We start from the raw sequence: 24,482 nt of genomic DNA, 5'->3' as shown, positions 1-24,482 counted from the left end.
TACAGAGAGTCATACAATATAGAAATCATTTCATTGAGTTGTTTATTATGTAAGAGATTGTCCCAGTCAATAGATTCAAAACTTTGGCGAATGGCTGTGAAGTTTGCATTGCGAAAGTCGCCTTCTGGAAATTTTCCCAGCTGTAACCGCTGTTTAATAGGTGCTGATACACTTATTCTAAAGCGAAAACCAAAGTAACTCATTTTATACAAATTTTTCAGTTTAGAGGTCCTGCCTTTCCGCCGTCGATATGTGGCTGTCATAATTATATGTATGATGTCAAAAAACATTCTATTTTAATTTCCCATGTAAGAACAAATGATTGAATAAATTAAGACATGCTATATGTACTTTATTTCATGTTAAAAATAGAACATTGCGAAGATAGCCCCATGAATTTCTTATGAACGATAGAAATGCGCCGATGCCACGCCGTACTGATTAAAATTAATCGTATATCGGCAGTAGAGTAGCCGCTTGTGCCCGAGAGGTTTGTCAACACTGTAATGGGGGCATCCATAAACTATGTCGTAAAAAATTTGGACTTTTTAATACCCTCCCTCCTCCGTCTTAATTCGTCGTTTACGGACGAACCCCCCCCCCCCATGTCGACGTCGTCATTGCAGTTCACGACCCCCCTTTCAGTGATTTAAAAAAATTCAATGTTATTTCTGTTTTTTTTAATCAACCTTGAAACTTTATTTGCGAATGTATCATAACAAGAACAATTAAGGGGGTAGGCGCAAAATCTTGGTCCAATGCTGTTTAAATGCATTCTTTTTTCGAATCCTGAGAAAACTAATAAATATATTTGAAAAATATAAACGCAGAATGAAAGATTACATTATTACCGACGGCTGAAAGTCCCTTAGAATAAACAAAAGGTTTCTTTTGAATGAAATTTTTGAACTTAAAAATCAGACTAAATATTCTCTTTTTTTATCCCTGTAACTTATTAAAATAACCATTATAGATGTTTTCAGAAACTTTTGGCCCTCGGTAATAATGTAATCTCTCAATCTGCGTTTAAATTTTTCAAAAATTTTTATTAGTTTTCTGAGTATTCGAAAAAAATGAATACATTTAAATAGCATTGGACCAAGATTTTGCGTATAAATCTTTTCTAAGTAGAAATACGACTTACTAACTAAATAGAACACAATATTTTATTTCCATTCATTCTTTCAGAACTATTTTTTCACACAGAGTATGCAGCACATAAATGAACTAACAGTTTAATATTGTTTGCTTCCAGATGTTGTTCTGTATATATAGAAGCCCTTGTTTAAACCCAAAGAACAATGTCTTATTGTTTGATGTCCTGTACAAAAGTGCTACCTAATATTATTTTAAGGGTGTGACTGATAAAAACGAAATGTATGCGATAAAAGTATCTAGAAGAGAATTCTTTTTAATTTTAACAAAGGTGTATTTATTCGTAAACGTTTTGTTTTATTTTAAATTTCATTTCAAAAACTATACGTTTTTTGTTTTTATACTTTAATGCTGGTAAAAGCTAGTAAAAAATTATATTTATAGAGGCAATAGCGACAAATTTAAATATACCAATATATTAAACGACGTCGAATGTGCACTCATACCCCCACCCCCTGTCGTATTTCGTCGAAATAAGCAAGCCCCCCTCCCTCTTCTCAACGACGTAGTTTATGGATGTCCCCTAAGATCTCCATAAGTGTAACATTCTATTCTTAACGTGAAATAAAGTATAGTAAAAAAACATTAATTAGTAGACATTTTAATTATTATAAATCAAACTAATAATAAAAATATATTAACACTGAAATATTTTACTAAATGTCATACATATAATAATTATGACTGAAGTCAACTAGCTCTTAAGCTAACTAAAGGTGGAAAACTATCATGCAATGTGATGTTTTATAGGTTCTTCTTCTTCTAATGGCGCTACAACACTTTGTGAGTCTTGGGCTGTTAACAATGTTCTTCCATTCTGTCCTGTCAGATACTTTCCTTCACCACAGCCTGATGTTCATGGTTTTAGTTTTAAAGTCCCCTTCTACGTCGTCTATCCATTTTTGACAGGACCTTCCTCTTGTTCTATTTCCTTGGGGCTGCCATCTCTGGATTACTTTTACAGCTCAATGTATGTTTTCTAGGTTTCTAATAATAATTTCCCACATTTCTACTAGTTTCGTTTCTTTTTACTTCACGATGTATTATGTTTTCCATCTTTTGCGTTATTTTCCTGGGTTTTCTTGTTCTATTTCCTTGGGGCTTCCATCTCTGGATTACTTTTACAGCTCAATGTATGTTTTCTAGGTTTCTAATGATAATTTCCCACATTTCTACTAGTTTCATCTCTTTTTACTTCACGATGTATTATGTTTTCCATCTTTTGTGTTATTTTCCTGGTTTTTAGCGTACTCATCACTGTATAAGATTTTGTCTTAGCACAAGCTGCTAGTGTTTACCCAAGTGGATGTATGTGGCACTTAACCTGTTAAACAAAACCACTAATTACACACTTACCTTTTGAGCGATCTAAATTCTCTGCTGTTAACCAACACAATTTAAGCCATGCTTGTCTAGTAGTTTCATTTTCCGGTAGGGGAAAAAATTCAGTACATTCACTCCCAGTCGATTTATTGTTGCATCCAGGAACAGAACAAGAAGTCTCACTGAAAAATGATATCATATTAAATAATGTACCCTGTAATTATTCAAATATTGTATAGAACATTCCCAAAACTTGTGGCTTTATTATCTTAACGGCCTTTTAAAAGTTGTGGTAATGTAATAAAAATAATATAAAAATATGTAGATGGTTTCGTTTTGATTTAATTTGAGTCTCTTACCATGCTCTAACACATGTTTCTAGGTTTTCCTGTCATCAAAGAAGCTTTGTAAGAAGACTGAATTGAATCAAAATGTACCAACTGGTTGGCAAATATACAATCAGAAAAATGAAAGATTACCCATGAACGATCATATCAATCACTTATTTTGTATTTGCTGTCTTTTTGTATAAATAACAAACGTTTGTTATAGAAAAATAAGTGATTGATATGATCGTTCATTAGTAATCTTTCATTTTTCCGACTGTATTTAAATATTATACCAACATAAGCTTATAGCGACCTCTAATGCAATTTCTTTGCAACCTTTGGCTCATTCTTGCGTCAGGTTTTGTGTACTCTTGACTTGAGTAATGGATATACAGTAGACTCCCGTAAGTCCGGCCTCGGTTAGTTCGGTCTCCGCTTAGTCCAGCCGGCTCTCTGAGCATTAGTCACACACTTGGCGAGCGCCAGCCAGAAGCGACTCTGCCCATCAAAGCACTTCTACTGCTTGACAACGTGCCTACTCACCCTCACCAGGAAGGTCTTCAGTGTCTTCAAAAAGAAATTAAACTGTTGTTCCTGCCACCCAATGTTACCAGTCTTCAAAAGCCAATGGACCAAGGGGTCACTGAGTGCTTCAAGAGAAAGTATCGCCGAAAGCTGCTTTCTGCAGTTCTTTCCAAACTGGAGGCTGATGACAACTTAGACCAGACCTCTTAAAAGTGCTGAAGTCAGTTAATATGAAGGATGTTGTGTACATGTAGGCCAAGGTATACGACGAAATACCACCATCGACGTTTGTAAAGTCTTGGAAAAAACTTTGGCCAAATATAGAAGATAAGATTGACCAAGCAAACACATCAGCAGATGACCCAAACAACATTCTTGTTAACGAACCTGATGGCAATGCAGCTCTACTGCACGACCTTCAGCAACAACCGAACTGTGGTCCCATTGTTGAAGAGGATGTTTTGAAGTGGATCAACTTTGAAACGGAGCTACACAACGAGGTTTTGAACGACGACGAAATCGCCGAGTGTGTCATTTGCCAAGAAAATGAGAAGAATAACGACACAGATGCTTCTGAGGATGAAAAGGAAGATGAAGAAAATAAAATGAGCCACCCTGAAGGCAAAGCAGCTTTGCAACTGGCAGCTACCTACGTCGAACAGCAAAAAGAAGCAACTGCCATCGATGTAATGATTATTAAAAATTGGCGTGCCTTTGCACATCAAAAATCATTAGAAAAGAAAATTCAGAAAAAAATTACTGATTTTTAATGTGTTTAAGAAGCCAAACCAGTAATGTGCAATAATATTTTTAAATTTTATTGGGCCTAGAGTTCTGTAAGTATTGTTTTATAGTATTTTTGTAACGCTCTATCTTTTCATATGTATTAAATATGTCAGACTATTCCTCTGTGTTGTCTTCTACTTAATGTACAAGTATTTTTTTTGTGCTAGATCTATACAAACAATAAATGGGCATTTTTTAGATAAGCATCAGTTAGTTCGGCCACTTTTAAGTTCGGCCTAGGGTCCGGTCCCGAGGTGGCCGAACTTACGGGAGTCTACTGTAGATAACTTTTTGTATTGCATTGTATAATAATACAGATTAACTTTTTGTATAGATAACTTTTTGTATTGCTTTGTATAATAATACAGATTAACTTTTTGTATTGTAACCGTAGATACAGTCAGTGTTAGGATTTTATAGTTTAACATTATTATAATTGGGCTTGCCCGTTGATAAATAAAATAAAATAAACCACAACACAATGCCACAACCTATCAAATTCAATATATCAAAATTGGAAATGATTGCTTTATTAAATTATTCCTTCCTTCAGATAATGTTCAACCCCCAGGAAGTTAAAGGTAATTTTTATATCTAAATAACAAGCTGCAATTTCCAAGTAACTCAACAATCTTTTACTCTCTACAAAAATTTAAGCCGGATGTCGGCGGCGTGGAAATACCAAATTATATTGTCGAAATAATAAAGATGCTAATCAAACTTTAACTTCTAAGAAAGGCATTGAATAGAAAGTTAATCCTTTGCCTGTTGCTGTTATTCTCTTTCTCTTTGTTGAAAGTTGAAATACAAATTTTTTGCATTTGCATTTTTTGTTGAGATTGATTTCGAAATAAGAAAGGGACAAGAAAAGGCTTCCTTCTCTAACCTTAATGTATGCAACCCGTCATTACATTACGAATCCATAAATTGTTCATAGAACGAAAAATCCTGAACATGTCCAGGATAAGTTTACGTTGATGCCTGCGCATTGGAAACTAATCCTGAACTTACTCTGAATACATTCGGGTTGTACAGTGCGAACACTGCTGTGCTATAGAGGACCTTTAACTAACGACCAATCTCTCGTCCATCTTCTCTTTTCTTCTTGCTCAATAGCTAAGGTTACTTCTCTCAGTAACATGTTAGTAATGTTTAAGTCTCTACCACTATTTTCAATCAGTGTAAAAAGGGCAACATCCACTATATGTAGCAAGTAGTGTACTTAGTGTACATAATAGTGTACTTAATCTCGAATTCTTCTAATGAAAAAAAACTTTAGTCAAGGCAATATAGTTGTAGATGTACCTTACCTCATAACAAAATCGTTTTTATATCCAACCAAATTCAAGCTTCAGTTTGTTTATTTACCAAAGTTTTACATAAAATTATAACATAACCTATTTATTCTTTTCTTACTTTACTTGCTCCCAATTCCTACAGAGGGCGCTCAAAATTTCAAAGATGGACGATAACTTCGGGAAAAGGGAAAACAAAAACAATTCATTTGTCATTTTTGATCTCGAAGTCGAAGTCTCGAACACGTAAAACGTTATATAAATCAAATATAAATCATTTACACAGAATTATACTGCATTTTAATTATTTAATTTTGGAGTCGTTTAAACATTATTAAAAAATACTACGTTTAATACAAGTTTAATACAAACTTTAAATTAACAAAATTTGTCTTATGCTTCTTTCCATGAGCATTTTTCAGTGCGTCACAAATGATAGAAAAAAAGGTAAGTCCGTGATAATATACATTTTAGTGACATAACATTTTGGTTCAATCTGACAGTTGTCACATTTTATTTGCAATTTGGCATAAAAATAAATCAATTGTCTTTATTGCATTTATAAAATGGTATTTTCTTTGATTTGTATAGTCTTATAAATTGTACAGATTATACTCGTAGATATATTATATAATTCCTAAATTTTTTTTTTGATTATAGCGCCATCTATTCACAACTAGAATAAATGTTATAAATGTCACCGATGAAATGTAATCACTGACGTGCGTTTTTTCTGTCACATACAATTTAATGTGTTAGAATAAAATCGAAAAACTGTGACGCACTGAAAGATGCTCATGAGAAAAAGCATAGCATTGGTTAGTTTAGATAATCAATAATGTTATGTACTATTCATATTTATTACACTTTACTTACATGAGAGGATTGTTCAATTCCGTGTCAATTCTTTCCGTTGGAGCCTTATGTTTTCTACTAATAACTTCATGAGACCTTTGGGGCAATTTAGCTGATGGAACAGCATTTTTCTTCAGTCTTTTCAATTTAGTTTCAGGTGTTACTAAAAATTATTTTAGTCTAAATACCTATATTAAAATATAGAAATAATACTTTAATCAACACTTACTTGGAAAGTAATCCTTTTCAGTAAAATGTAAACTACACACCGTCATGTAGTTGGATATAGGTTTGCCAATTTGCAAAACACCTTGCCAAACTTTTCTCATATTCTCGTCCAACGGAAACCTATGGAAGGAAATTGGTATTTTTGAATTATAATAGGTTGAGCATTGAGGAACACTGCAGTAGCTGTGTGAAGTCGAAGGTTGAGTCGAAGTCATTGTTAATACAATTTACATATATAAACATGTACAAATGTACACAAATTAAAATTAATGACCAATGCACTATGCACAAAATACAAAATGCACATAGATAAATAAACAATATCAATGCAGATTGCAGTTGTGGATTGCAGGCAGACTGGCAGCTGGCAGACCAATGACCAATGTCATGTCACACGTCACACACCAATGTTCTCGCCGAATTTTCCCAAAGTTAATGCTTTTGAAATTTACCACCAGACGTCGCGTCTCGCATTTGCTCTTCCTCGAAAGTGACGTAAGAATGAATGGGCTTTAAAGTGTAGAAAAACATCCGCCTAAAACCTAAATATTTAACAGTAATATATTTTTGAAAATTCATATAATTGAATAAAATATTTTAACGAAGGTCTAATAAGAACATTCATTTTATATTTGCGTAATTTTTTTATCGGTAATAGGTATTAAATTGAATATTCTAGATTTTTCCACCCTTTCCGAAGTGCTGCCGGTGCTGCCACTGTCGGTAGTGTTGGTAGTCAGTTGGTGGTAGTTTATAACCTTAAATTTATTGTCCTTTTCATGATCATTTTTCAGTGCGTCACAAATGATAGGAAAAAGGGTAAGTCCGTGATAATACATATTTATGACATTTATTCTAACATGACATTTTAGTTAAATCTGACAGTTGTCACATTTTATTTTCAATTTAGAATAAAAACAAATCAAAAGTGTTTCTTGCATTTATAAAATGGTATTTTCTTTGATTTGTATAGTCTTATAAACTATACAGATTATATTTGTAATATTATTATCTAATTAAAAAAATTATTTTTTTTAATTATGGCGCCATCTATCGACAACTAGAATAATCACAGAACTAGAAGTAATCACCGACGTGCCTTTTTTTCTGTCACATACAATTTAATGCGTTAGAAAGAAATCGAAAAACTGTGACGCACTGAAAGATGATCATGAGAAAAAGAATACATTCCTTCATTTGCTAAAAGTATTGAGTCTTGTAATAATAAACTGTTTTCGGTAAAATTTAAGTTCTTTTATTGCAGTTTAAGAAATTTTAGCCCCTATTGGATATTGTATAAGAAAAGTATTCAGTAATGACAATGGAGAAAATCACAGAAGTAAGTATTATCTGAATAATTGAATTCTCTTATTAACAACAACCTTGCAGCTGAAGAAAGACATTGCTGAGCTCGAATCGCTAGAAAAACAAGCCACGAGACAAAAAAATAAAGACATACTGAGTATAGAAATCAGAAAATTGGTATCGGAAGTTGTACTTTTGGAAGAAAAACTGAAAACTCAAAGCAATCCTGTAACCTCTCCAATCGCCAGTCCCTCTACCGGAACAGTAAATAAGAGATATCAAGTTAAAATAAATAATTATGGTAAGTCCTTAACCAGTGAACCTATGACATCAACGTCATCATTGGCTCTATAACCCTTGGTGGGTCCTGGCATGTTCTAGAATCAGCTTCCATCTGTAATTTTTGTGTTTCGTTGTAGTGTTGATTTTTATTTGACCACTTGACAATTTTAAAAACAATGGAATAATCATACAACCAAGCGATACATGGTGTACCAACAACAACAAAGTACAGTAGAGCGTCGATTATCCGAACGTCGATCAACCGAACAACCGGTTATCCGAACTCCCAAATCCCGCGCCGTGCACTCGAGTACCGAGCAAGCGTTAGTAATAATTAACGGTTAAAATATCTTAAAATTTTCTTCAATATTGTATCTAAAAATATGTTATTGCAAAGCCTACACTTTTTTGTTTAATTGCTATTCGTCATTAAAGATATAAATAAATATGTAGGTAGGTATATAAAGGTATTGTAGGTAGGCTTTCATTCACATGTGGTTAGATATGTTTGACTATATCAATATAGTTCGATTATCCGAACAAATCGGTTTTCCGAACACCCATGTCCCCGAATTAGTTCGGATAATCGACGCTCTACTGTATATCCAGAGTCCCAACATTCTCCGAACCCAGGAATCAGGCATCATTGAATCTGAGAGGAGTCTTCAAAGTTATTCTATGCCTGGATCTTTTCGTTTTTTCGTGATAATCATCACTGTCTGTGTTTCTTCTGCAAATAGAATGTTTTTTATATTGTTGTCTAGAAGGAATACTCACTCTGCTTTATCATCAACTTGTTGCAGGAGTCTTTGTATTGTCTTCTCGTCACTGGGATTCATCTCTTCAATTTCCTTGAAAACTTTTTTCAGGAATACTTTTATTGTTTCCCTCTCTAGCTTTAGGTTCTGCATGAATCTTTAATGATCCAGGGATGCCAATAATGTTATTTTTGTATTTTGTTGTAGTGTTTTATAAAGACAGGGAAACGTAAAATTGTGGATTTTCTGATGATTTTTATTTGACAACTTCAAAAACAATGTAATAATCGTACAACCAAATTATACATGGTGTACCAACAACAATGTAGTAGGTATATCTAGTGTCTGAACACTTTCCCTTCTTATCCTTCGCCTTGGTTTTGCAATTCTGTACTCTTAATACTTGTAAGCCGTATTAAGGCGCATTTAAATCAAAGCGAACACGAACGAACGAACGAATTCGTTTGTTAACTTTATTGTATTTGTACAGTGAATCGAGCACGATCAAACAAATTCGTTTGCATTCGCACATGTTCCAACCGATGTCAGTAAGTGAGCGAATCATCAAAGGAAGTCGTTGTTCAATGTGGGCAGTGGATAGACGGTAGCGAACGAATTCGTTTAGAAGTACTGATTTAATTTCTTAACATAAGCTTCTTTAAAGGAATTAGAAAATTGAATACTTCATAATGTTGTTCTGAAGCTATTTTCTTGTGGCATTTTTATAATCAAGTATATTCAAATGGGAAATAATTATTTTGTATTTATTAATTATTCAAATTATTTTGTATTTTAACAACGACACCCGACTTGGGCGTCGAAACATTAATAAAATCATTTTTAGGTAAAATTGTGGCTTATTTCCCATTTGAATATACTTGATTATGAATACTTCATATTCATTACAAGGGATAACACTGAATTATGTTTCTAAAATTAAGGATTTAGGGGTTATATTTGATGAAAACTTAACTTTTGTGGAACACATTAATACAATTACAGTGAAATCATCAAAAATGCTAGGTTTTATAGTTAGGAGTTGTAAAACTTTTTCTGTAAATACATTCAAAATTCTTTATTGTTCATTAGTTAGGTCTAGATTAGAGTATGCTTTGGTGATATGGTCTCCATATCATGCAGTGCACATTGCAACAATTGAAAGCATTCAGCATAAATTCTTGCGGGTGTGCTCTTATAAACTTAAGTTGATTATAGTAGATCATGAGTATAGTGAAATTGAAAAGCAACTTAAGTTACAATCCCTTGTAGATCGCAGGATTTGTGCTGGATTAATATTTCTGTACAAATTAGTAAATTGTACAATATATTGTACAGATCTATTGAATCATAGGTATACTGGTGGAGTGTTAGTATATGTTAAAAGTGACTATAGATGTTCTCTTGTAAGAAAGTATGTCCTTGACAAAAATTATTGGTGTGTAATTTTAAAAGTTAATTTTTTAACATCAACTTGGTACATAGGTTGCATATATCATTCGCCTTCATCATCAGATGCTAGGTTTATGGAAGAACTGGATAATATTTTTGATTTTATTGTTTCAACGAACCACTCTTTCATTTTAGTGGGCGATTTCAATTTAGATCAATTGTCAAGAACTTTTTATGTCAAAAAAATAAATGATCAAATGTTGAGCTACGGTATTTGCCAATTAGTTACAGAACCTACTAGAGTGACAAATGTATCTAAAACGCTGGTAGATTATGTCCTGTCAAATACTAATAATATCATAGTAAATGTTCATGAAACTCCAAAATTAACTGACCACTCCATTATTTCTGTTAATCTAAGAAATACTAAAAGTACAGAGCATTATAATGTTAAGAAATTTAGAAATTTAAGTCAGAGTAATATTTTGACAATTCAAACTAATTTAATGTATTATAACTGGAATTTGAATTCTGTTGATGTTGACTCGATTTTTAATGAGTTATTTTTAAATTGTGAGATTGAAATCAATAAAACAGCACCTATTCAAATCTGCCGGTTTAACTTAAAGCTACCTTGGTTTGATAACGAAGTTTACTCTCTTATAAAATTATGTGATAATGCTTATAGAACTTTTAAAACAGCACTTGAACTGTTTAAACAGGAGTTGTGGAGTAATTTTAAAAGATATCGTAATGAAGTTGTTAATTTGTTAAAAACTAAAAAAAATCTTTATTATTTTAATAAAATAGATAGATTTAGACACAACCCCAAAGAAATGTGGAGAACATTAAAAAATTTAGTGAACATTAAATCCAAGGGTTCACCTCAATATGTTCAATTTGAAACAGGTATGTATTCAACATGTCAAGATAGCAAAGAAATCGCTAACCAGTTCAACAGTTACTTTGTTTCAAGTATCAACAATATTGTTGGAGCTTTGGATTTGAGGCAAACCTGGTGTAATAAAAATAGTAACTTATACCTACCAATAAATAAATTTAAATTAGTATCTTTAAACGAATTATGTATGTATGTTAATAAATTAGACAGTAAATGCTCAGTTCATGATATATTAAACGCTAAAATTCTCAAAGACATTTTTGAAACAATTGGGCATATTATACTAAATTTAATCAATACTTGTCTGTCTACTGGTAAAATTCCGAATCAACTTAAAGTTAGTACAATTGTACCAATTCAAAAAATCAATAATACAGTGAAAGCTGAAGAATTTAGACCCATCAATACACTACCCCCAATTGAAAAATTGATTGAGCTTGTTGTGTATGATCAAATTATTGAACATGTTAAAACAAATGCTATTTTGATAAGTAATCAATCTGGTTTCAGAAAGCAACACTCTTGTGATTCGGCACTTCAATTGACAATTAGTAAATTTAAAACTGAATTGGATCAAAACAAATATGTAGTATCTGTATTCTTAGACCTTAAGAGGGCGTTTGAGACCATAGACCGTAATATTTTACTGGCAAAATTGTGGCAGTATGGCATTAGGGGTGGAGTTTTTGACTGGCTGAATAATTATCTATCAAATCGCAAGCAGAAGGTTAAATTCAATAATTGTATGTCAGATGAACTTAACATTGATCTAGGTGTACCTCAGGGCAGTGTCCTGGGGCCATTACTTTTTATTCTCTACTTGAATGATATAGATCTGTGTGTGGATTGCGAGTTGGTCAATCTTTTTGCTGACGATACGTTAATAGCTTGTAGTGATGTATGCTTGGAAAATGCAGTGGCAAAAATGAATTCAATTCTAGAGGCTGTTTATAATTATTTAACATTAAACAAGTTAAAATTAAATGTATCAAAGACAAAAGCTCTAATTGTAACCAGTAGATATAAGTATAACAAAATCAATATAAATAGCATTAATTTATCCATAAATGGTGAAAAGATTGAAATAACAACAACTATTAAATACTTAGGATTTCAACTTGATAACACTCTTTCATTGGAAAATCATTTTGTTTATATACACAAAAAAATCAGCAAGAAATTATTCTTTTTTACAAGAATAGCAAAAAATTTATCTTTAGAAACTAGACTTACTGTATATAATTCAATAATCCAACCACATTTTGATTATTGTGCATCAGTCTTATATTTGTTCAACCTAAATAAAATGGGACAACTTCAAAAATTACAAAATCGTGGCATGCGTATAATATTAAGAATGGGTCGATGGACACCAATAAATTTAATGCTGAATACATTGAACTGGTTTTCGGTATATCAAAGGTTTCAGTATTTTGCATTGATTTTTGTTTATAAAATTAAAAACAATATAGCTCCCAATTATTTTCAGCAATTTATTAATTTTCCTAATACACACATACACGATACTCGAAATAAAAATAACATATACTTTTCTAAAATGAATTATAGCAGCTCAATGAATTCATTAATATTTAGAGGTTTCAGAGAATTTAATGAATTAAAAGACTGTAGGACAGTTAAAAGTTTTAAAGATAAATTAAAGGTTTTCCTTAAAAATTTAAAGTAGTATGTATTTGAATTGGCGGTGAACGTGCACAATATTTTTGTTTATTTTTATTGACTTTTATTGGTTGGGGAACTTGTTAATTTGATTATAATTCGTTATTAATTTTGATTATAATTTGTTATTATTTTTTAATTTATTATTACATTTATTATTTTTTTTATTGAATTTTTTTATTGTGAATCATTGTATTGTATTTTCCTTCGTTTTATATGTAAAAAAATGTATTTAAGTTAAATTTGTATATTAGGTTACCTATTTTGAAATAAAGATATCTATCTATCTATCAATTACACATTGGGATTCCCTCAAGAAATAGGAGAAATCGTTCTATCTCATTTTTTGTACCATTTCACCGAACAAACTATGGTTACTACTCTCCTTTAGATAGATATGCAAGAATTATAAATCAGTATCATCTAGAGGTCTTTGGTATTAGTTTATATTATTTTAAAAGTCAGTTAAAGAGCATAAATTTTTAGATTGCAATATGACGTGATGTAACCTAGTCTCTATTTAAGGGTGTATATGATAATGGATAATGGTAATAATTTATTTTAAATTTTTAATTTAGAATTAAGTTTATTTTCAATCTGTTTACATATTGTTATTTATTTTGTTAATTGTAATTTGTTAATGGGGTTTTCTCGTAAAATAAATAAATAAAAAAAATTTATTTACAAACATTAGTTTGAGAGGGTTGTTTATTGTGTACGTAGTTGTGAAAACATAATTTTGCAATATGGAATATGCCTATGAAACCCAAAATCGAAGCTATATAAAATAATAAACAAAAACTGATGCTTGTTTTAACATTTCTATAGGAATGGGTTGTGATGTCTCTGAACTAAAAAAATGAATTAGCTTCTGGCATCATTTAGACGAGAAAGACAAAAAGAGGGTTCGAAGTGGTTTGCTTTTAAAAGCCTAATGTTTTTATTGGATAAATTTCAACCCAGAAACACTAATGAGGTGACCAAATCAAATTAATTGCTAAGATTAATTAAAAGCAAATTTATTTTGATAAACCAAATTTACAATTTATTATTTAAACATAATATAGTCATAATATCAAGAGCAAGTAACTTTTTCGATGAAGAATTTTAAGAAAGCTGGTTCTTTATTATATTATTTTCTAAGCTCCCTCAAACAGCGTATAATACCTGCTACCTGCTATTTTTGTAAGCTATTATTGTATTAAAATTTACCCAGCAAGAAACACGAAAATAAACTTAAACGTGTGACTGGCACTGGCCCATCTTAAAAACATCTGCGGGCAATATGCACTCCCGATCATCAACGAATGCGAACGTTCGCTTCAATGTAAATGGCCCTACTTTGTAGCGAATGAGTGACCAAGCGAACACCTACAAATTCGTTCCTTCATTCATTCGTTCGTGTTCGCTTTGATTTAAATGCGCCTTTAGAGTTTAATGTTTTCATTTAAGAAATAACTAGGATTTGACTTTGAATAAAATCTGCTTTTCATTATTCAACAACTACAACATTCATTTTTATCAACAACAACAACAACCTGCTTAACTTTTTTATATAAACATTTGTCATTTCTCATTGCTGCCAATTGGTTTTCAAATATAACTGTATAATGTCAAGGCCATCAAAATTACACAAAATAAGAAAAACCTAAAGCTTACATGAACAACATTACAAAACATATTCCAATAAGTCGTCTTTCACCTGGTCCTTAAATTGTGCTTGAGACCTGCATCTTCTCCTCATTTTATCCTGTCTTTGGTTATAAATGTGTTTTGACAACTCCATCTCATTCATTCTCTCCTGTTTACACCTAGCTCAATAAATTTGCCATCACTGCACTAAACCACATGTATAAATATATTTTGATTAATTTCACATTGTAGTTTTATCAAATATGTTAACCATTTTTTTTGTATTTCAGCATGGGATCAGTCCGATAAGTATGTCAAATTCTATATTACTTTAAAGAATGTACAGAGTGTTCCTGCAGAAAATGTCAGTTGTGAATTTACTGCCAAAACCGTTAGTTTAACAGTGACGGATCTGGATAATAAGGACCATAGTTGGCAAATTAAAAATCTGTTGAAAAATATTGATCCAGTGAAGAGCACATGGAAAGTTAAAACTGGTAAGACTTTATGTTTAGTGCTCTCAAACTTTTCGGCATTGTTTGAAGTTCATTTTCAAGATAATGTGGTAATTTGTGATTTTTTAGATATGGTATTGATAAATGCAGCAAAAACATCATCAGATAACTGGTCACATGTTACAGAATGGGAGAAAAAGGCTAGTGACAGTAAGGCACCTAAAATGGACACTGACAAATTGGATCCATCTGAAGGACTAATGTCATTGATGAAAAATATGTAAGTTTATTAACCCTTTCATTGCTGACGAAATATGCCTAACGTGACATGGGTGCTAACTCAATTTTTCGCTGCATTTACATTGTAGTGTTTTGGTCGAGGTGGCCCTGAAAGTGCTTCATCGATCATATGAATCTAAACTGATATTAAAAAACACTTATATTTTATATCTAAGTCCTCAATATAAAGACAACTTGTTTGAACTAAAGTCGAACAAATACTAACCTCCAAACGAGTGTTGTGCATATGATGCCTGAATCCATCATGCTCACTTGACAATAGTAACTGTATCACGTTTTTAGACATCATCAGCATTCAAAATGTTAACATATCTAGGGAGTACTGTTATTAAAACTGAATGTTTTTCAGGTACGATTCTGGAGATGATGAAATGAAGCGAACTATTGCCAAAGCTTGGACAGAAAGCCAGGGGAAAAACCAGGCCGCCAGTTTTATGTAACACTTTGTTGTAGGATACTGCTATATTATATTATAATTTTTTATACCATAAAAACGTTTCCAATTCCCAAGTTTCAATGATTTTGTTTGTAGAATGTCTTTCTGTTATAAAATCTTCCGCTGAATGACATGTGTAATGACATGTGTTCTAAGGATGTAATAAAAGGTATAAAATGTCCAATAAATGATAATTTCTTACAAATTACCTATATAACACACAAGGAAGAATTTCCTGTTGCTGGCTGTATACCATTAATTAACAAAAATTTGAAGAAAAATCTTCTGCATAACAGACATATTTATTTTTATTTTTAAACACCCCAAAAAAGGGCTACATATACAATAAATTGTTTTTAAAAATAAATATACCTATTATGCAGAAGATTTTTCTTCAAATTTTTAAATTACCTATAGCCTATAGTCAGAAAATTAATGATAGCATAGTTTTTATGTGGTTATTTTCTATGCCTTGGGCTGCTATTACATCGTTCAATGGAATTTAGCATAGGGCTTTTCATCGATTGTTATTTGTTTCGAGCTTCTGTCATATCGTCTCTTCGCATGAAAAGTGTACAATCTCCAAATTTTTACGAAATTGAGTAAGCGGCAGTTTCACATAGCAGTTCACTGTTATCACAGCGACTGTTAGGCGTGGTTTGACTGTCACCTTTTCTTCGTTGTGAATCATACCACTTCGATCGCAGTAGATTGTTATAAGAATTACTGCGATAAGTAGAAATAATTCTAGTTTTGCTATCGCAGTAACTTATTTATAAAATAAAAATGGCGAAATCTGGCGAAAATACATTACATTCTCGGACGAAAAAAAATGTTTTTATTCATTTAAGAGAAAGGATGCAATTGCAAAAATTGCGGAAAAGGTGGGTATAGATTATAGATAAAGAAACCATAAAAAAGAAGATAGCATCCATAAGAGCAACGTATCTACTAGAAAAAAAGAAAATTCATGATAGCCAACCAACAGGAATGAGCACAGATGATTATTTACTGTCCAACAGTGCCATAGTTTTAATGGTTCTGTTAATAAATTATTTTCCATGTCAAGCCAGGTCTGTTTAATAAGGGTGTATTCACCCAATATCTTTTTTTACTGTATGTTCGTTTCGCCACCGAGGGTACTTTTTTTCCATAATATTTTTTTCTTCAATAGTAATATATAAGTTGTTACACCATCTACACCTTTTTTTATTCGGCGCCATCTTTAAAAACTGACTATTTCATTTTGACATAAGGGTAGTGAATCAGTAGGTAGCAGTAAAACCCATCGCAGTAGATATATCCCCACCGCTAAAAGCCGCTGCGATAACAGTGAACTGCTATGTGAAACTACCGCTTTAAGTATATAGAAACGCTCAGTATCATCAATATTTTCTCTGGAATAGTGACAATCAATCGTAATTCAAGAAATATCCGCTAGGGAGCGCATTGGCTAGTTTTAAATTGGACGGATTTTGCATCTCTTTCTCTCTAAAATGGTACAATCTTTAGCTGTGTTCACGAATTGAGGAAATTCACACGCTGTCTCTCTTGAAGAGTATACAAAACCAAAATTATCAACTTGAAGGTAAGCTTTGTGTTTCATTAATAGTATATAATTTCTAATTTATTTAACTTTGTTCAGAATATTTTCAAACATTCTTCTATTTGAAATTGTATAGTTTTCGTGAAAAAATTTACTGGGATATGATGCAATCTTTATCAGTGTAATAGTATATATTTCCGTAATTGTATACTGTTTCAGATAAATTTTCAGAGCAGAAGAAAAATGGTTTATTGGGTTTACTGCAAAAGAAAACCATTCCAGGTTATCATCTTGGATTCTATGAAAATCTTTTTAAAACTTTCCCGTTTCTTTCTAATTTGTTTTTACTTAATTGATTGTTTATATTTAATAGTAAATGTGATTTTGTTAAATAAAGAGTTTTGCCTTCGGTACACTCATTTCTAAGACAAGGGCCGGTTGTTCGAAAGCTAATCAACAATGATTATTATCAAACATTTAATTACTGTCACCAACTGTCAATGTCAACTTTGGGTTCCTGAAAACAATATGAAATTACTTAATCAATTATGTTAATAATTGTTATGTTAATTGATTAACTAATCTCATAATTTTAATAAATTATGTTTTCAGCAACCCAATAAAAGTTGACATTGACAGTTTTGGTGACAGTAATTAAATATTTGATAGTGATCATTGTTGATTAGCGTTCGAACAACCGGCCCTAAGTTTCATCCTAAGGTTTGTATAATACCATATTACCTACTATTTTTTATAATCTTTTTGAGAACAAAAATTTGCTTATAAGCCTAATTTTTCATTGAATATACCCTATTTTATAATAATAGTACTTTTTAAACATCTGTATAATAATGGAAAAATCATCCAAGAAAATCTAATTTAAGGCCCCATTTTTTTGACCATTTTTTATTTACATTTTATATCATTATAATTCATAATTTCATAATATCATATCATTTTAAAAATAGTTAGTATAATTGTAAAAGTGTATTACCAGTTTGTGTCGTTTATTTGTTAACAATTCTATCTCTATAAGTAGATATATGCATATCAAAATAAATACAGATTTGAAGTTGTGCAGTCCATACAGGTTGAAGGTTCACATTGTTTAAGATACTCAACTGAATTTTTTTTAATTCTTAAAGCGGCTTACTCTGCGAATCCAAAAACACGGTAAATTACCGATATTTTGCTTTGCATTACAGATATCGGAAAAAGTTATTTAAACAAGTTGTTCCAAATATTATTCTAATTCCACATACCAAATTTCATCACAAAATTCGCACTTTTAGTTTTTTCATTATTTGTAGTCAGGATCCTAAAATCCGCAGAGGAGGCTGCTGGCCGTAAAATCTCACTTGCCCGATCTCCGGGCAGCGTGTGCGAAAAGCGATGCAGCTCCTAAGGAGACCGGGTCTCCTTAAACCATCCTTCGCTCGCTGCTGGGCTACGCGAAGCATTAGCAAGTGAGATTTTCCGGCCAGCAGCCTCCTCTGCGATTTTAGGATCCCGACTACAAATAATGAAAAAACTAAAAGTGCGAATTTTGTGCTGAAATTTGGTATGTGGGGTTAGAATATTATTTGGAACAACTTGTTCAAATAACTTTTTGCGATATCTCTAACGCGAAGCAAAATAACAAAGTAAACAAAACAGTGTAGTGTGTGTAAAAAATTTATGGGGAGGCTAAGCCTCCCTTGCCTCCTCTGACCAGCCGCCACTGTTATTTACCGATAAATCTTAAAAATGCTCTCCTGAAAAGTTTGTAAATTTTGAGATTGTACAGTTTTCATCGGAACGTACGATATGTTGTATAATCTGTGTATAATATTAATATACACGGATTATACAACATATGACAGAAGCTCGAAACAAACGACTGTGGGCACTGGGCAGATGCACTTGTATGCAAGCCAAAAAAACGAAGTGGAAGTGACTGTGGGCATCGCGATTGAAACGGAATATAGAGGGCAGGTCGATGCAAGAAAATGTCCGATATAGGCATACCATATAAATGGTATAAACAAACATTAAATTGAGGAATAGAACAATACGGATTTGATTTAAAATATTTTAATGTACTCATAATGCTGAAATTTACTAAAAATTTCTTAATAGTGACCAAATTCCATTCAAATCAACAATTTTCTGGTTTGTTTATACCACTTATAGTAGTTTAAATTTATTCCACCAGAGGTCAGCTACTTTGTTTTTCATCGCGAATTAACATTATTTTTAATTTTTGGTATTATTTTAAGTATTAAAATTAGTTTAATATCTAAATAAAATTACAATTAAACTGTTTAAATTTCTTACGTGCTTACAGAGATCACAGACATACTCTTTTTTTTTATTTTATTGCACCAAAAGTGTTTGCATATTTAATTTAAAATAAATAAAAATTTAAAAATATAAATATACACATTTTTGCTGCCATCTGTTAGCGTATAGTTGAACTGACAAAGACAGTGTTGACAGAAATGATTTCTGTCTTGTTTGACATTTCGTTTGAAACTGTAAATTCTGTCTTGTGGATTGCGGCGAGGCTGAAAAGAGATGAAGATGAAAATTTAGTGACCACACAAGAAAATAACCGTACCCACAAACTGACCGAACAGGGTAGAACCAATTCTAAAATTTATAAAAAATGGTGTTTTAACTTTAATCCGTGCCATCGCAAAAGTTTAAAACAGTATGTGAAGTCGTCCACACCGAAATCCAGTGTCTATTGTTGTGATTTTTTTTCAGTACCTTTTTCGCTAGCCAGACGGAAATGGAAGGTGAACAATTTTCTTTATGTTGGAACAACTTCCACAATAACCTAAGTTCGGGCTTTCATTCTTTATTTAAAGATGAAGATTTGGTTGACGTGACTCTAGCTGCCGATGGGAAGTTTTTGAAAGCCCACAAAACCGTTCTTTCCGTGTGTAGCCCCTTTTTCAAAGACTTATTTAGGGTGAATCCTTGTAAACATCCTATAGTTATACTGCCCGAAGTTAATTATAACGCTTTGAGTAGTCTTTTACATTTCATGTACCAGGGAGAGGTTAGTGTAAGTCAGGAAGAGATTCCTACATTCATGAGAGTAGCAGAGATGTTGAAAGTTAAAGGACTGACAGATAATAATTCATCCTCTTCATCATCTGTAAGTATAAGAATGTTTTAACAACAATCAATCTATTTTTAGTTGAATATTCAGAGAATACCCCTACATCATTGTTTTTGTGCATGTGATTCAAATTCAAAAGTCAAAACAATGTTACCATTCATCACTGGTTATCATTCATCATTGTTTGGAATTGATAAAAAGAGGACAAGTAGTAAATAGAAAGCATAATTTGATTATAAATCCTGAATGAGTGGGCATTTTCCTGAAAAGCTCAAAATACATAAATACATAATAATATTGCCCTAATTTTAAATTCAGAAAACTTATTTGGTCAAAGTCTGTGTGATAAATCAATGAAATCTAAAATTTATTTACTAGGTACAGGTATTTAATCTATCTCCATCAAAATTAGTTTATTTCCTTTGAAAAATCTATTAGAAGAAAATTGACAGCAATTGACTGCAGTTTTCAATTTTTGGAATGTTTCCAAGAACATTTTCCCTGTAATGACCTGCACATTTTGATGTCAGATAAAAAATCTGAAAAATCTTGATTTTAGAAGAATATTCAGTCTTCCCCTGAAAAGCTCAAATTATACAGTAGAACTCCAATTATCTGGATTAATTGGGACCAGACCCGATCCGGATAATCAAAAATCCGGATAATTGGATTTTTCTCGAAACAGGCCTTTCCCGGTAAAGAAAAGTAATTACAGCAAAACACAATGGAGAACATATACGGTATTTATTATGAAAAACAATACAGTATACACAACAATATGTAAATGACAAAGTTTACATTACGTAATATTTAGTATATAATAATAAACCCAAGTTCTCACTGAAGTTGTTAGTCACATGGACTACAACTTGTGCGTGAGGGTTAAATTTTGATTATAAAACGACATAAATTTATCTTAAAGTTTACAAAAAGGAATTAAATAGTCTGTTTCGCTCATCTTTCTTCAAATTTGGACTCCTCTTCTCACTAATTCAGTTAACGTTAAATTTTGTTTATCGGACCTACGAAAATCTCTAATAAAGTTCAATAAAGGATTGCGAATAACTTCAGATGGAATTCTTCTGGCGGGACTTCGTTTTATATGAGAATTATCATGACTTTTAAGGTGTTTTATTCATTTTAAAGTAATTTTCTCAATTTAAACATTTATAAGTGACATTTGATATAAATCATTTTTGACAATATCTATTGACAATATTGACACACAATACTTAATCACAGTAAAATGAATTATTTTTTTACAAACTTGATTTTTTCTTTTTCTCAATCTGATCCGGATAATTGGCGATCCAGATAATTGGAGTCCGGATAATTGGAGTTCTACTGTAATTTAAATTGATGGTTAAAAATAGCTAATTTTAAATGGGTATTATGAGGTTTCGCTTATAATGAGGTACAATAGGTGTCTCATGAAATTCCTATTGAACTATAACACCTCTATAACAAGGCATATTTGGTTATAACGAGGGAAAATGAGATCGAAGAACATGTTTCTTTACCTGATATTTGGCGTGGTGATAGCTATAAATAACTACCCAGCTGCCTGCATACAGAAATGTCTAATCTGTGTGCTAATCAAGGCCAGTGATGTAATAAACTCCACCACCTGTCAACTTCTTCCTGTTCATCAACCTACTCTATTTCAAAAGCACCATTCAAACAATATTTAGCATCTTATATTGCTCCGAATGGCTTCACTATATCAAGTTAATGTTTTAGAAAAGTACATATTCATTATGTATGTTGTTTGATATAACGAAATCAGCTTATAACGAAGTAATTAGTCTGCCATTTCAGTTCTCGTTATAGAGGGAGTCTACTGTATAAGGCAAAGTCTGTGTGACAAATTAAATAATATATTCTTTTTAAATTGTAAACATTTCAGTCAATGTTCCATATCAAAATTACTTTATTTCTTTGGAAAATCTATTAGAAGAAACTATACAGCAATTGACTGCAGTTTTCAGTGTTTAGAATGTTTCCAAGAACATTTTTCCTGCAATGACATGCACATTTTGATGTGAGATAAAAATCTCTGAAATATTGATTTCAGAAGGATATAAACTACTCCAAGAAATTAACGCAACCACCTTAAAAATAGGCCATTTTTAATGTCTCGAATTTCCTAAACCTGTCGTGTGATTTGATTGATTTTTTTAATATGTTATAGCCTTATTATTTAACAATACCATTGTAATAATATTGTTGCTAGACAGGGCCTCGATTTTTGACCCTTCGCTTCGTTATCGAACATTCGCTTCATATACTAAATAGATACGAAAGGAATACGTTCTATAACGAAGCGAAGGGTCAAAAATTGAGGCCCAGGTAAATTATCATTGTATACCGGGTGTACCCTGGTGTACGAATTTTGTTAGCACCACTACCAAATATCACGCTAAACTGAAAATTATAGGGTAAAAATCTGTCTGATCGCCCAAATTTTTAAAAGCTCGATGCTTATCCGATCTACTCCAGAGGCTGGTTTGGGTATTGCAGCTATAAAATATTTAAATAGTAAGCCTAGAAACTTTTATTACGGTCCGCCTTGAGGCGGACTAGGGCACTAGAGGGTTAAAATACTAAAATTAAAACCCAACTATAGCCTCAGATTTTCTTGACATTCTCTTTTTTTATTCAATCGCTTATGTTGAATAATAAAAGAGTTAGGTACTTTAACAACTAGCCATGTTTTCATCAATACAGGGTGTGTGACAAACTTTAAGAGTCATTCTACATGAAAAAGAAATGACAGTTTGACCTATAACCTTATGTCCTGAAATGTTTTGTTTATGAGATATGGGGTGTTGAAATTTTTCTTACAAACTGACAATTTATTTGCTCCAAAAACCGGTTGAGAAATGCAAATGAAACTTGGTGGTTTTTAAGAGGTAGTTATTGCACCTTTTTTGACATACAATTAAGAATTTTATATTCACCATTGGCGTGCATATGGTAATATGACAAGTTCTGTCCTCATAGACTGTAGCTATTTAAATTGCTATTATGTGCAGTGCGATCCCCAGCTCATCTATGATTTACATGACAGTATTTTATATATTATTTACATTTGTAGGAAACAAATGGTTATACTAATAGCAGTAGAAGCAGTTTTGGTTATCAAGACCAAAGGCAGAATATCATGAAGAGACCTAGACCTGTGAAAAAAATTATAAGACCTATGCAACAACTTAGACCTATAGAACCTAGACCTATTATAGAAAGCCCTAAATTATCTAAATCTCCATCACCACATCCATCTCAGCAATCACAGACTCAGGTAAGAAAATGCTCCTCATAGTTTGTGAAATACTGCATACCATGTACCTTCAGCGAACCATGGCCAGTGAGAGAAACCCTGTTTCCGTAAAAATTACGTAAGTGTACGAAATACGGGAGCGTCTGTCATCTGCTATGGTTCGCTCTGGGAGCTGTAGTAATTTGACAAATAACAAAGTAAAAGATGATTTTGCTTGTTTTCGATTCAGAGGGATGCACAATCCCTGGACAGCTGTTTCTGCCATTGCAGGCTTCCTCAACAGAGGAAGCGACACCTCTGAACACACCTCTGAAGTGAAAACCAGCTAGCCCATCCATTTAAGGGAAATTTCAAAGATCATTGAAATTCCCATTGGGACGCAATCCAGCGACATCTCTTAAACAAACTGAAAAGTCTCAAATGCAGAATTCACCATTATAATAAAAATTAAAATGGTAAATAGTTATTTAAATCTGAAATTTTTCTTGTTGAAAGTTCTTTGTGGTACATCCTTAATCTACAACTTTTACAATTTATAAGACAGCAGACAACGAATATAGAAAACAAAAAGGACTCTAATATAGGCAGTCACATTTTAATTTTTATTATAATGGTGCATTCTGCATCTGAGACTTTGAAATGTCCCTTAAATGGATGGGACGGCTGGTTTTCGCTTCAGAGGTGTGCACGCTAGCTCTATTGAGGAAGCCTGCAATGGCAGAAACAGTTGTCCAGGGATTGTGGATCCCTCTGAATCGAAAACAAGCAAAACTTTTTTTACTTTTCTATCTTTACTCAGATTTGAGTACTAGGAAGTTTCTTTCTGTCCTTTTCCTAGATGAATGAAAACGGAATGTGATTGCATATAGTAGAGTCATTTCTGTTTTCTATATTCGTCGTCTGCTGTCTTATA

The 24,482-nt window shown here is 32.2% G+C and overlaps 3 protein-coding genes across 6 annotated transcripts in view; 2 read left to right on the top strand and 1 right to left on the bottom strand.

Moving 5' to 3' along the window:
* Window positions 1-6,883, bottom strand: part of LOC114333470 (uncharacterized) — a 35,975-nt gene extending 29,092 nt beyond the window's left edge. For 2 of the 3 annotated variants that reach the window (XM_028283361.2, XM_028283355.2), the window contains exons 1-3: window positions 6,498-6,883; window positions 6,290-6,431; window positions 2,512-2,660 (exon numbers count right to left, since the gene is read on the bottom strand). In XM_028283361.2, the coding sequence (XP_028139162.1) occupies window positions 2,512-2,660; window positions 6,290-6,431; window positions 6,498-6,711 (505 nt within the window). In that variant the 5' untranslated portion in view covers window positions 6,712-6,883. The remainder of the gene's footprint in view (window positions 1-2,511; window positions 2,661-6,289; window positions 6,432-6,497) is intronic. The other variant, XM_050652225.1, reaches the window with a different exon arrangement.
* Window positions 6,884-7,611: 728 nt separating this feature from the next.
* LOC114333481 (calcyclin-binding protein) lies at window positions 7,612-15,822 on the top strand. The gene is made up of 5 exons (XM_028283372.2): window positions 7,612-7,835; window positions 7,886-8,102; window positions 14,734-14,940; window positions 15,028-15,178; window positions 15,548-15,822. The coding sequence occupies exons 1-5, from the start codon at window positions 7,812-7,814 to the stop codon at window positions 15,636-15,638; spliced, it is 690 nt and encodes a 229-aa protein (XP_028139173.1). The 5' UTR covers window positions 7,612-7,811; the 3' UTR covers window positions 15,639-15,822.
* A 3,878-nt stretch (window positions 15,823-19,700) lies between these two features.
* LOC114333507 (protein bric-a-brac 1-like) overlaps window positions 19,701-24,482 on the top strand; it is a 42,375-nt gene continuing 37,593 nt past the window's right edge. For both annotated transcript variants that reach the window (XM_028283402.2, XM_028283395.2), the window contains exons 1-2: window positions 19,701-20,325; window positions 23,387-23,590. In XM_028283402.2, the coding sequence (XP_028139203.1) occupies window positions 19,954-20,325; window positions 23,387-23,590 (576 nt within the window). In that variant the 5' untranslated portion in view covers window positions 19,701-19,953. The remainder of the gene's footprint in view (window positions 20,326-23,386; window positions 23,591-24,482) is intronic.

This window comes from Diabrotica virgifera, chromosome 5, assembly GCF_917563875.1.
Source record: "Diabrotica virgifera virgifera chromosome 5, PGI_DIABVI_V3a".
NCBI lineage: Eukaryota > Metazoa > Arthropoda > Insecta > Coleoptera > Chrysomelidae > Diabrotica > Diabrotica virgifera.
This window is presented reverse-complemented; position numbering and strand designations above follow the sequence as displayed.